At 34.5% G+C, this 13,180-nt stretch overlaps 2 protein-coding genes across 4 annotated transcripts; both read right to left on the bottom strand.

Moving 5' to 3' along the window:
* Window positions 1-1,582: 1,582 nt before the first annotated feature.
* LOC109189817 lies at window positions 1,583-2,980 on the bottom strand. Its single transcript, XM_019340444.1, has one exon. The coding sequence runs from the start codon at window positions 2,978-2,980 to the stop codon at window positions 1,583-1,585; it is 1,398 nt and encodes a 465-aa protein (XP_019195989.1).
* A 2,367-nt stretch (window positions 2,981-5,347) lies between these two features.
* LOC109189804 lies at window positions 5,348-8,274 on the bottom strand. 3 transcript variants are annotated; one of them, XM_019340432.1, is made up of 9 exons: window positions 8,044-8,274; window positions 7,552-7,645; window positions 7,363-7,432; window positions 7,156-7,246; window positions 7,016-7,066; window positions 6,571-6,679; window positions 6,268-6,299; window positions 6,116-6,173; window positions 5,348-5,549 (listed from the first exon to the last, which is right to left on the bottom strand). In XM_019340432.1, the coding sequence occupies exons 2-8, from the start codon at window positions 7,571-7,573 to the stop codon at window positions 6,150-6,152; spliced, it is 399 nt and encodes a 132-aa protein (XP_019195977.1). In that variant the 5' UTR covers window positions 7,574-7,645; window positions 8,044-8,274; the 3' UTR covers window positions 5,348-5,549; window positions 6,116-6,149. The 3 variants fall into 3 exon arrangements, with proteins under 3 accessions (XP_019195977.1, XP_019195975.1, XP_019195976.1); XM_019340430.1 differs by lacking the exon at window positions 6,268-6,299; XM_019340431.1 differs by lacking the exon at window positions 6,268-6,299 and having other exon boundaries at window positions 6,574-6,679.
* Between the last annotated feature and the right edge of the window lie 4,906 nt (window positions 8,275-13,180).

Raw genomic sequence — 13,180 nt, 5'->3', positions numbered from 1 at the left:
CACTGAGGCTCGAACTCACAACCTTCTAAATAAAAATCCAACTCGGATACCATTAGACCATATAATCTTGGTAGATCAAAGTACCTCTAATTTGCTTAATATATTCATAAATCCATCAAGGATCAATCAATTAATCGAATTAGAATTATATTGACTAGATCATAACGATTGCATATCATATCATTGTACTGCATGTTTCTTTTCATGTATCACAACCCAAACTTTAATTTGAGACTATACTTCAACTTTTAGAAAGACCTTTAACCTCAATCTGTGTAAACTTTAATTCTTGAGATAAAATATTCTATCATCACATCACAGTAATATACCCATACAAAGCACAATAGAGTAACAATAAGAGTAAATAGAGACTTTGATGTTTTGGGAATTGATACCAATCCATACTCAACCTGGGGTACGGTAGAAGATTTGTTTTGCTTACCTGTTTTTCGTTTTTAATTAATTATTATTTTCATGTAGATGATTCATTGTTGGATATATGGGATGCAATTGAGATCCCATTTGATTTGTTGGAGGAAGAATGTCATGTGATGAAGGACACAAACTAGTGCCAAGGGCAATTTTGTAATTTCCCCTTTTTTCCTCCTCTGGCAGTTATGGATATGACATTGTCTAAAGAATGTGGAGAAGTCTTATTGTCTATGCCAGTCTGAATTATAGACTGACAATAATAATCCTGTAGCTTTGTAGGAATATTTCTCACCCTTCCAGACCTTCTGAGTTCCTGCTGGTTGGGATAGGCCACTGCAATTTCTTCATTATTAGTGACAATGGGATCAACATGTACTGATGAGGGATCTTCTTCAGGTGTGTTGGTGGTGCTTATGAAATCTGTATGGCTTCTGGACTCAGAGCTAGACTCATTGGCATTGTGGATGATATGCTGCTCACTTTCCATGGGATGGAAAATACCATTATGACTGTGATCCACTCTGTGTCCCTCTGGAGATACATCTGCATCAATAGGGATCACAGGTAAAGAAGGATGGATCTCATCACTGTGAGAATTCTCTGAAATGCTTTGTTTAAGAGGGTAGACTTCTTCATAGAATATAACATCCCTGGAAACAAAGGTACACTCATCAGTGATATCAAACAATATATACCCTTTCATATTTGCTGGGAAACCCAAGAGGATGCATTTCCTTGCTCTTGGCATCATCTTATTTCTTCCCTTAGGAACAGTAGCACCAAAACATAGACAACCAAAAGCCCATAAATGATTATAATCCACAATTTTATTGTACAGAAACTCAAATGGTGACTTCCCCTTGTTTACTTGTGTGGGGAGCCTGTTGATGAGGTAGGAAGCATGTAGAACACAATGGCTCCATGATTGTAAGGGAACCCCAGACTGAAACCTAAGAGCCCTTGCAACATTCAATATATGCTGATGTTTTCTCTCTGCAATACCATTTTGCTGAGGTGTATAAGCACAAGACTTTTGATGGACAATCCATTTGTCATTAAAGAAGGATGTCATGAAAAACTCAGTTCCATTGTCAGACCTGACTGCCTTAATCTTAGTTGAAAATTGAGTGTCAACAAAATGATAGAAATTCTAAAATAATTGCTTAACTTCAGACTTGGTTTTCATCAAGTGTATCCAAGTAAACCTGCTGTAATCATCAACTATGGTGAGGAAATAGTGTTCCCTTTTTAGTGAAGCAACAGCAAAAGGGCCCCAAACATCTAAATGCATCAAATCAAAACACTTTTCAGCTCTTGTATTACTAATAGGAAAAACTGATCTCTTTTGTTTGGCAAAATGACATGTGTCACATACAAAATCAACAGGCTTATGAAACTGAATCTGCTTTATTCCACTCAGACTATGAATCTTGTCTATAGGGTAATGCCCTAATCTATTATGCCACATTTGCAAGGATAAGCTATTACAGTATTTATCAATGTCAACACACTGTCTTCTTTTAGCAGGAGGATGACTTAGAAGGTAGAGTCCATCCTTTGCCCTAGCAAAACCATCCATTATCCCATGTAGCCCCTGAATATCACACAAATCAGCATTCATGACAAGAGTACATCCATTTTGTTTTGTCAATTTGCTAGCAGAAATTATGTTAAAAGCAAAAGAGGGTATGCACAAGACATTTTTCAACAGAAGATTGGGAAACAGTCTTATTTCCCCTATATGTGTCACTTGCACAGAATCTCCATTTGGCATCTTAACAAAAATACCAAAGACTTTGTGATAATTATCAATATAATCCAAGGAACAAGTGATGTGATCAGTTGCTCCTGAATCCAGAATCCACATTTTTGCACAGCTTAAAACAGCATTTATGTGAAAGTTAGGAATAAACCTGCCTTCTTTTGTGTCATTAGATGAATTGGTGAACTCTTGCCTCATACCAGTCTTGCTCATGGTGATGGCAGCATTGGTGGAAGCTTGGTTAACTTGGCTTCCTTGATTCTGGTTTTGCAGGAGAGATACCAGCTTCTGAAACTGGTCAGCAGACAGCCCCACATCTGCAACTTGATTCACAGAGGGATTGAAGCCATGTTGACTGTCCTGACTGCTTTGGTTCTGTTTATACTTAGATTTATAACCAGGTATCCATCCAGGGGGGTATCCATGTTTCTTAAAGCATTTATCTATGGTATGACCATTCATTCCACAATATGTACACTTTGGCACATTCTTCCCTCCATAACCATTAAACTTCTTCTTATTATTTGAGCTAGTCATTGCCACAACATTCTGGTCATCCCCAACTTGGTTCTGAACAGCATTGGATTGAACAATTTCAGAAGTCTTGTAGCTACTGGAACCATTGAGTTTTCTTTCCAGTTTCAAAGTCATATTCAGAGCTTTCTCCATACTAGGCAGGGGATCCATAACAAGTGCACCAGATTTTATGGTTTCATATTCATCATTTAAGCCATCTAGAAACCTAATCACTTGATCATCCTCCCTATCCTTTTTAACTTTGCTCATAAGTGTGCAATTGCATCTAGGTGTGCACTCACAGACAGGCAATGGTCTAACAGCTTTCAATTGTTCCCAAAGAGCATTGCATTTAGTAAAATACTCATTAATTGACAGATTACCTTGCACACTTCTGTAAATTTCATTCTGAATCTCAGCGATTTTTGTGTGGATCTGCCTGAGAGTATCTTTTCCTCAAAGCATTCCAAATGTCTTCTGCTATCTCAAAATACAAAACGCTTTCAGCAATGGAGGGACTGAGTGAACGCATGATCCAGGCGCAAACAATATCATTGCACCTCTTCCAAGTCCCGTATCTGGCATCTGATTGTGCTGGACAAGTAATCGTACCAGTGACAAAGCCAAATTTGTTCTTCACTCCAAGAGCTATCTTCATGGATCTACTCCAGGTTGCATAATTGCTCTCAGTAAGGGGAGGTGAAACGAGTATGGTGTTTGGATTCTCAGTCGCGTGAAGATACATAGGATCGTCCAGCTCATCTACTCTGTAAACTGGACTCTGATTGGCTTAGATCTGACTGATCGGAGTTGTTGCTCCTGCTGCACTTCCAGTAGGGTTTCCTCCGGCAGCATTGCGATCCATAGTTACAGCGGCTGCGTAGCTGAATGGAAGCTCTGATACTATGTAGGAATCAGTGAGCTGAGCTAGGGTTTGATGATGTGTGTGTTCATGAGATTGTAATGGAAAGGGAAGTAAAGAGAAGGAGAATTATTATTATCATTGCTATGCAGAGAGAACCAGAAAGAACAGTACATATAGATGGGAAAACAAAAAACAGTTATAACTGCCAGAGGAGGGAAAAGTCGGAAATTACAAAATTGCCCTTAGCACTAGTTTGTGTCCTTCATCATCATGCTTTGAGAAAAGGAGGTTGGAAGATCGAAGATGTATATGTAAACATTATATATTTGGTAAAATGCACCAATTAAATTAAATTGCTATGAGAAAGGGATCTAATTAATACTAATTAGAAGTCCATTGGCCCATTTGGCCATGATAATGACATTAACCTGGTAATAACCTGGTAATCCATTGGCTCATAACTTGAACCAAACAAGGTAATATAACATTATCAGACTCAGATTACCTAGGTAATCTAAGATGACCTGAACCAAAGGAGGTTGGAAGATCGAAGATGTATATGTAAACATTATATATTTGGTAAAATGCACCAATTAAATTATATTGCTATGAGAAAGGGATCTAATTAATACTAATTAAAAGTCCATTGGCCCATTTGGCCATGATAATGACATTAACCTGGTAATAACCTGGTAATCCATTGGCTCATAACTTGAACCAAACAAGGTAATATAACATTATCAGACTCAGATTACCTAGGTAATCTAAGATGACCTGAACCAAACTCCCCCTTAGTAGCATCTTCCTTGATCCTTGTTAATTCATCACATGATTTCTATCTTAGGAAAATTCTATAGCATTTAAGTAAGAGTGGCTTGATCCAAACCCCTACTTTTACCGATATTTGTTAATTGATTTGCTATATATTTTGTGTTATACTTAATTGGTTGTTCTTCAATGGCTTTCAACTTGGCTTATTTGAACTACCTCCCAAACACTAGAGGAATTTTTTCTTTGGGTGGAAGGGAGAGAAGGTTGGAAAGAGAAGAAAGTGAATTTGTAGGAGAGTTTTTTGTGGGATCGGGATGGAAAGAAAAGAGAGAGATGGTTAGTGTATGCAGCAACAGTGTAGCAAATTATTGTGTGGACCACGAATACCATGTAATTTTTAATATATTAAAGGTACATTATTTGTGTGCTGAAGGTACATTATATAAAATAATGTACCCTTAGTATATTAAAAATATATTTTCAAAAAATGTACTTTATGTACATAAATAATGTACCCTTAATATATTAAAAATGTATTTTTTATTTATGGTGACCATGGTACATGCAATAATGATTGCAACAGTCACTGCTGGAAATCGGCAATTTTCCGACCATCGAAAAGTGGTCGGAAATCGCCAAAATCCGGTCGAAAACCCATGTTCCGACCAACTTTCCGATCAAAAGTGGGAGTCGGAAAAACCCTCGTCGGTACTTCCGACCACCCGATGCAGTGGTCGGAAATACCGTCCACATATATAGTGGCATCGAAAAAGTTCGTCGCATGGAAAAGTTGGGCTGCCCGGGGTTGATGGTGGTCGGAAAACTTAATGCAAAGAACATTTAAGTCGGAAATGTACCCAAATAAAAAATATATATATATTTCACTACAGAGAGATTCTCTGTAGTGAAATATATATATATATATATATATATATATATATATATATATATATATATATATATGCTGAATATGCTAACAAACATAAAATACACATTTCATATGCTTGAAGAGAATTCATTCATCAATATACAATCAAAATCTAACATTCCTATATAGTCTCCTAATAATTTCTAAATGTATAAACAACAAAGTGTACATCATTTGAAAGTATATCTGAACTCCCTTACTCACTTAGTTGCTGTTAGTACCTACTAACTTATTTCTCACAGTGACCAACTTTCCCGCCTTTAGCTGCCACACAGCTGAAGTATACAAATAGAAAAACAAGTCAGACCTAGCACTGCGGCATAAAGACTATACTCATGTTTACATCACAAGGTCCTGTTTGAAAAAATCTTATCACCTAAACAGGTCTAATTGTTGAAATGTTCATAGTTCAAATGAAACTAACAAAGGTGTATTAATATGGGTGGTAAAAATCCTAGGAGCATATGCAAGCAGTACAAAATAACAAGCAGCACAAAATAAAAAGCAGTACACCAACATAAAGCCATGGAGATTTTCTTGTGAAACTCAACATACAACAAAACGTGTGAAACAATGCCTAGTCTGGTTTGCTATAGGGAATCGAAAATCAGCTAGAGTTGTCTTCAGTTCAATTTGGGAGAAAGATTAACCAAAAGACATTATTATTTTAGCGAAAGAAGTCAACCTACAAAAGGTCAATAGTTGAAAATATTAAGAGAATTTGGAGCAGCTTATTTTTTCCTAAGGCACAAATTCACAAGTAACTGGAATAAATGAAATGCCATGTTAAAAATCATCGAACTAGTTTGGATAAACTTATGTAAGTCATCGATGAGCATACCTGACTCTATTATTGTGGTCTGGATATTGGTCCGTCACTGGATTGCCTTCCACATATCCTAAATCATGTTTAAATACATCCCAAAAATCATAAGCACATTAACTAACATAACAATAATAGGATCAAACATGAGAAAGAGAGTTCAGATATACTTTCAAATTTAGATGTATTGAGATATGCGTCCCTACACAGCCACAAATTGCCAATGTTATAGTTCATTACATGAATTAACATTGCTTTAAAGATGCTGCCTATTGAGAGATTTAAAGATCTTTTTGTTCATAACCTTTACTTTTGATTACAAGGGGAGTTCACTAATAATGATCTTCCTTTAGCCCTTACCTAGATAGACTCAATAGACGTAATGTGCACACAAACCAATTAGGGGTATTAGTGTATTACAATTTGCAGGAAATTTATAAAATTTATAAAATAAATAAAAAGAAGAAACATACTACCACAGAGTTCTGCAGATAATGATAACCATTCATCATTTCCTGGATTAGTAAGGAGATCTTCTATTTTCCTACCAAGCGCAACAACCCGAACAGGATCAAGATAAACCTGTAGTTCCAACCAGATCCTGTGATCAGTTTTAGTCATGCTTTTGCATCCAAAATGAATGCCTAATTGCCTATATAGAAGCATATGGGCACTTCAACCATTTTTAATGAAGTAGAATGATACTTATAATGTGACTGTTGATTGAAAAATTCATTGTGCCAGGGAGGGAATGTCACTCAATGACAGTAATTTCCAATGATGAAATCAAATGCATCAACAAGATAATAATACACAAAGAATAAAAGCACTGGTTGCACATTTTCAAGACAGCCACGGGATGCAAATCTAAGACTGAAACTACAAGTCTTCAACTCAATCAGATGTTAGTGCACTTACCTTTTCGAAGACACAAATTACTGTACTTCCACCAAAAGAGAAATACCCAAACTGTAAATCAATAGATGAAGAGGAAATGTAAACCAGACTGCAACAATTGAAAAAGGAATAGCTAAAAGCTTATGTCATCAATCACAAACCTCATGACCCTTATGAGGGTTACTATAATTTATGCACCAATCTGCATTAAAACTTGCAAGGAGCTTTGTCTGTGAGATTGCCACCACCAATCTGCATTAAAATTTATGTGTTACTAAATCACATAAACAAAAATCCTACCTCATTTGAAAGAAATACAGAATATTAAAAAAATTGATTCTGGAGAGAAGAGCTCTGAAGAAGAATACACAACATAGGGCTTTTTATCGGTCCTGATGATCTTTTCTAGTTGAGATAGGCCTAGCTGAAAATGGAACCCTGCAATGCAGGCAGAACAGAAGCAATCAATACCAACAATTGAAGCAAGAACTTTATGCACTTGAGAAAATGAATCATTAACAAAAATATCAACACCAAACGATAGCTGATGGGCAAACTTTTAACAGTTGGACACGTCATCTTTTAACTGAGAAATATCCTCAAGCAGAGCGATGTCAAGTTCTGTTCTTTTTTCAATCCAAGCCATCATCTCTGAAATATACACAATATACTAGTGAATGGACATCTAAGCACACACAGCAAGGAATATGGCATACACAATCCCATCCTAAACACTGGTAATATACAATAATATACACAGTATACACAATATACATAATATACACCGTATACACTGACTTAGCAAGCATGAAGAATATACTTGTGAAGAAGGCATACATAATATACGCAGTATACAGTAGGTTCCATTCCGGTAAATCAATAGATGAAGAGGAAATGTAAACCAGAAATACCTAGCTCCTCTCTCATAAACTAACCTAATAATCCACAACTAACCTAGGGTTTAAGAACATTCATAGCCTTCAAATATGGAAAATTCAACAATACAATTAAAAAATTAGGGATTAGGGTTAAAAAAATTGAGAACTAACCTGTAGGAGCTTAACGGCGGCAAAGGAGGCCGGGAAGAGGCACGACGGCAATAGAGGAGGGAAGAGGCGACGGCGGCGGAGGTTGGAGCGACGGAGACGGCGGCGGATGGTGGAGCGACGGAGACGGTGGCGGATGGTGGACTGACGGCGAGGGCGACGACTTCGAAGGTGAGACGGCGGCAACGTCGGAACCGGATGCCAGAAGGCGAGCTGCGATGTTTTGTTTTCTTGTTCAGCAGAAGGCGAGAAGTGTATGCGTATATTGTGAGCGGGATGTATTTTATTTGAGAGGGAGGATTTTTTTTTTTGAGAGGGAAATGAAATTTTTTGCCTAAGTGTGTAAGTTTTGAAAGTCTAAAAGTTTAATTATTTTGACTTTTAATTCTTTTAAAGAATAACACCCTTTCAAAAAAAAAAAAAAAAAACATATCTCCATTCAGAAAAAAAAGAATAACATATCTGGTTTTAAAAAAAAAAACATATAATATAATCTAATATATATTTAAAGTCAAAATTATTTTTACTTTTATTTCTTTTACATAATAACATATATATCAAATATAATACGCGAACTAACGAAAATTTTAGGTTTATTTTATAATAAATCTTCATTTTTTTTCAAATTAAATAAGTATATTGATGGTTTATCAGGGTTCACCATAAATCGGATATATTGGTACAGAATGGGGTTAAGAAAATAGTAGCTTTATTACTCGGGGCGCTAGGTCCAAAATAGTACCGGGTATATAGGTACAGAACGGGGGTAAGAAAATAGTAGCTTTATTACCTCGGACACTAGGTCCACAATAGTATCGGGTATATAGGTACAGAACGGGGGTAAGAAAATAGTAGCTTTATTACTTGGGACGCTAGGCCCAAAATAGTATCTATAAAGCCCAAGGTACAATAGGGATTTAGGGTTTAGGGTACGAACCAGTGAACCGTAAACCATGCTGGCAAGCTTCTTCCTGCTACGTGCTGCCGAAATAATCACGAGGAGACAAATTAGCCCTTCACTATTAAATTAGGTCTACAGATCAAAACAACCAAAGAAAAAAAACATTGCTTACTGAAGACACAGGTGTCGGTCGGTTGGAATGCGACTATCGGTAAAGACGATGGAATGCATCGTCGTCTTGTCCTGCGTTGATGTGGTGTTGGAGGAGTAAAGGAGGAAGGCCGAATGGGAGGAAGGCACAAATTTGGGGCAAAATATGAGTGAAGGAGTGGAGGAAGGCAAAACTTTGGGGCAAAATGTAAGTGAAGGTGCGAGGTTTTCCTTCTTAAGGTGTGTGATTTTCCTTCTTACGGTGCATGATTTGTACTAAGTCAAAAGTTTCTTATACGAGACTCATGTTACTAACAAGTCATACGAAGATTATTGAATTGCTTTTCAAATTGAAGAACCTTGAAATAAAATGTTAGAAAGTTGAAAATAATGTTGCAAAAGCGGTTTCAATATAAGAAAGTGAATAAAATGTGAATTTCTTACTTTACCCCTAAAATTTTAAATATTTTTTAAATTTTTCTGTCAGTTTTAACGGTCGGGGACCAAATGCGCCACTTCGCTCATAACTGAGGGACTAAAAATTGATACAATCATAACTCAGGGACTGAGTCGTCACTACTATTATAACTCAGGGACCAAACTCGTAATTTTCCCTTAAAATAATGTTAAAGAATATGCTCTAACGAGTCACGATCCAAATGAAAATTGGAACTTTGAAATTGAATAGAATCTCTAAAAATGTATAACGGAACTGTCACACTGGACAAAATCTCTTAAAACGACATTCAATAATATTCCTTTATTGAAGATGTTGAAGACTATATGTCTATAGATCATATGTGCTTATCGCCTTAACATTTTTTCAAAGGGCAATCATGACCACTGGCATAGGAGACACCGTAGCAGCGTTAGAGATGGTTCGCTCAGATGAAACAACGATAAAGCAATCTGGAATGGACGCCATGAGAAAATCTAGACTGCTGATACAATATGAATGTTTGTATTATGTAATAAAAATAAAACACAGTACAATACACGATGATATATAATACATTATGTAGGATTATGAAATTCAATATAACTATAATTGTACAGTCCTAACAAGAATAAATGTTTTAAAGAGTTGAAGTTAGAAAATTATTTTATGTATCTACATGGAAAGGGTAGCAAAGCCTTATATTTCATAGCAAGAATGGTGAGAAGGTATCTACTAGTAAACTCTCTGCATCATGGTCGGTTAAAATCGAAAAAAAAATATGAGTGAAATAATCAATAATAAAAAAATAAAAATCATGTGGTCATCAAAACCACAACCAAAATTTTTTTAAAAAAAAAAAAAACGAATTTCCGACCACCTTAACTAGGTGGTCGGAAATAGTTGTAAAAATTTAAACTACCGAAAATATTTCCGACCACTATTTAAACGTGGTCGGAATTTCCTACCACTCTTGGAAAGTGGTCGGAAATTTCCGACCACTTTCCGACGACCCTAGCATTTGACGGAAAAAGAAAAAATTCACTTTTTTGACCATATTTTGAGGTGGTCGGAAAAGTGGTCGGAAAATCGCTGATTTCCAGCCGTGAGTGTATAGTGGGCCCGTTGCACTCCAAATTTTTTTTTTTTTTTTCTTGTTTTCTCTGTTTTTTTTTTTTTTTTTTTGTTTTCTTCCTATTATCCTCATCCTTCTCTCTTCTATTTGTCCAAAAAACTTGACATTGTTTGTATACGGTTGGTGATGCTATTAGGTGGTTTAATTAGATGGAATATGCAGGCACATATATTAAGGCAGACCTACAGAGAATTGGTATTGGTAGTTGAAATTCATTGGAAGCTTCATGGTATATATATATATGCAGTGATGCCAACAACGTTAAAGAAACAGCATTTGTGCGATGAAAACAATGAAGGATGTCTATAAATAAATAAAGAAAAGTTCCATCGATCCACTTCTTTTATTCATTACATAATTTCCTGGAAATGGGCTTGTTAATTGTTTATAGTGTCATTACAGTATATTGTTGATTATACTGATGAAAACAACGAAGGATGTCTATAACCTTTTTTTTTTTTAATGTACCTTTTTATTTGTTAATTGAACATACTTTGGTTTTAATCAGGTCCTCTTAGAGGTATGTGTACCTTGTCAAGAAAAATTTCAAGACTAGTGGTTAAGTTTCATTTGTAAAGACTATTTGGTCATTTATTTCCGAATTAGGTTGGGCAACTTTAGTCAAGTTGCTCAAACAATTGACTTGGTAACCACAAGATTTCAAATTTAATTCAGCTGACTATCCATGAACAAACTAGGATAGTTTACTTCATTGTGATCTTTTATTGGTTAAGGTCATAAGGCAAACTTCACCTAGAGTGAACATTATTCAGACATATAACCTTTTTCGTAAATCAAAGAGACTAGTTATGGCCACGAGTGTTGCTCCAAGCCTCCAAATATCATGCCCAACAACTAAATGTTGTGTTCAGTTGGAGCTCAGATCAAAATTAAGAATACTCTAATTTTTAGTGGATAATCATTAGCAAACACTACACAATAATGATACATTATTAGTTTGAAGGCAAATATATATATAAGTAGAATATGGCTTATTGTTAAATTGAAAAAGTTATATTCAAATCTTTAAATTTTGGAAATATAATATCAAATCTCTGTATCTTATGATAGTTATATCCAACTACAATATTCAACTAAAGAAAAAGTTTAGCATATGAGCAAATTCCACTTTTAGGACTATTGTGGCATTATCACATTTAGTCCTATTCTTTTAATTTTGTCATATTACATCTATGACTTTGAGTAACTTTCACTTTTAGTCCTTAACTATTGTTGCATTGTCACATTTAATCCTATTCTTTTAATTTTGTCATATTACATTTTCATTTGATCGTCACCATTTGTCTTTACCGTTAAAATTGACAAATAATAAAGGAAAAAAATCCATATACATATCGTAACTCATATTTCGAATACATTAGAAATACCATAAATATCAAAAGATGTAATATCTTAACTCACAAAAATATGAATTACGATGTGTAAGAATTTTTTCCTTTGTTATATGTCAATTTAAGGATATCATTGTTTTTCAATATCGTAATTCATAATTCGAACACGTTAGAAATATCATAAATATCAAAGGATGTAATATCGTAACTCATAGAAATATGTTCGAAATATGAGTTATAATATTGAAACACATTCATATACTTTAATTGACATATAAAAAAGGAAAACATTCTTACACATAACGTAACTCATATTTTCATGCATGAGTTACGATATTACATCCTTTGATATTTACAGTATTTTAAATATGTTCAAAATATGAATTACGATATGTGTAAGGACTTTTTCCCTTGTTATTTGTCAATTCTAACAGTAAATTAGTGGAAGACTAATGGTGGCAATCAAATGAAAATGATATGGACAAATTAAAAGAATATAACTAAATATATATGACAATGCCACAATAGTCGATGACTAAAAGTGGAAGTTGGTTAAAGTCAATGATGTAATATGGAAAAATTAAAAGAATCGGACTAAATGTGGCAATGTCACAATAGTCGAGGACTAAAAGTGGAAGTTGCTCAAAGTCAGGGATGTAATATGACAAAATTTAAAGAATAGTACTAAATGTTATAATGTCACAATAGTCGAAAACTAAAAGTGAAATTTGCTCTTTAGCATATATAACTCGCTCCACTTTTTTAAGTCGGCGCAATAATTATTTTAAAAATAAAACATATGCAAATTATATCCCTTTTCATCGCATAGTGTATAATTTTTTTTATTTTTTATTTTTACTTCATACAACTAAAAAAATTTAAATTAATTTCTCAAAAGACCAGTATATAAATTACTTTTACATATTACAGCAACCAAACTAATTAATATTTTTACATAAATTATTTATATTTCTAGAATATTATAAATAATTTTATTAATCATATTTAAATAAAAAAAAGTATTAAGTTTAACATATAACAAATAATTATAAGGGAGAAAATGCATTGTAGATATCGAATTTTTTGAATAATGAATAATTTTTTTTTAAATAAAGGCATTGTAGATATTGAATTCTAAATTAAAGAAATGTATATGTATTTTTTTT

This window comes from Ipomoea nil, unplaced genomic scaffold (assembly GCF_001879475.1).
Source record: "Ipomoea nil cultivar Tokyo-kokei standard unplaced genomic scaffold, Asagao_1.1 scaffold1564, whole genome shotgun sequence".
NCBI classification, from domain to species: domain Eukaryota; kingdom Viridiplantae; phylum Streptophyta; class Magnoliopsida; order Solanales; family Convolvulaceae; genus Ipomoea; species Ipomoea nil.
Note: the sequence above shows the minus strand (reverse complement) of the source record. Positions and strands in the feature narration are given on the sequence as shown.

Bases quoted from the DNA above. Each gene is read 5' to 3' on its own strand.
- LOC109189817 (XM_019340444.1), bottom strand. From the start codon at position 2,980: ATGAGCAAAGTTAAAAAGGATAGGGAGGATGATCAAGTGATTAGGTTT.
- LOC109189804 (XM_019340430.1), bottom strand. From the start codon at position 7,573: ATGACGTGTCCAACTGTTAAAA. The intron at 7,433-7,551 runs GTTTGCCCATCA...CCTGCATTGCAG, and splicing joins GACGTGTCCAACTGTTAAAA to GGTTCCATTTTCAGCTAGGC. The intron at 5,550-6,115 runs GTATGCTCATCG...TGTATACTTCAG, and splicing joins GACCACAATAATAGAGTCAG to CTGTGTGGCAGCTAAAGGCG.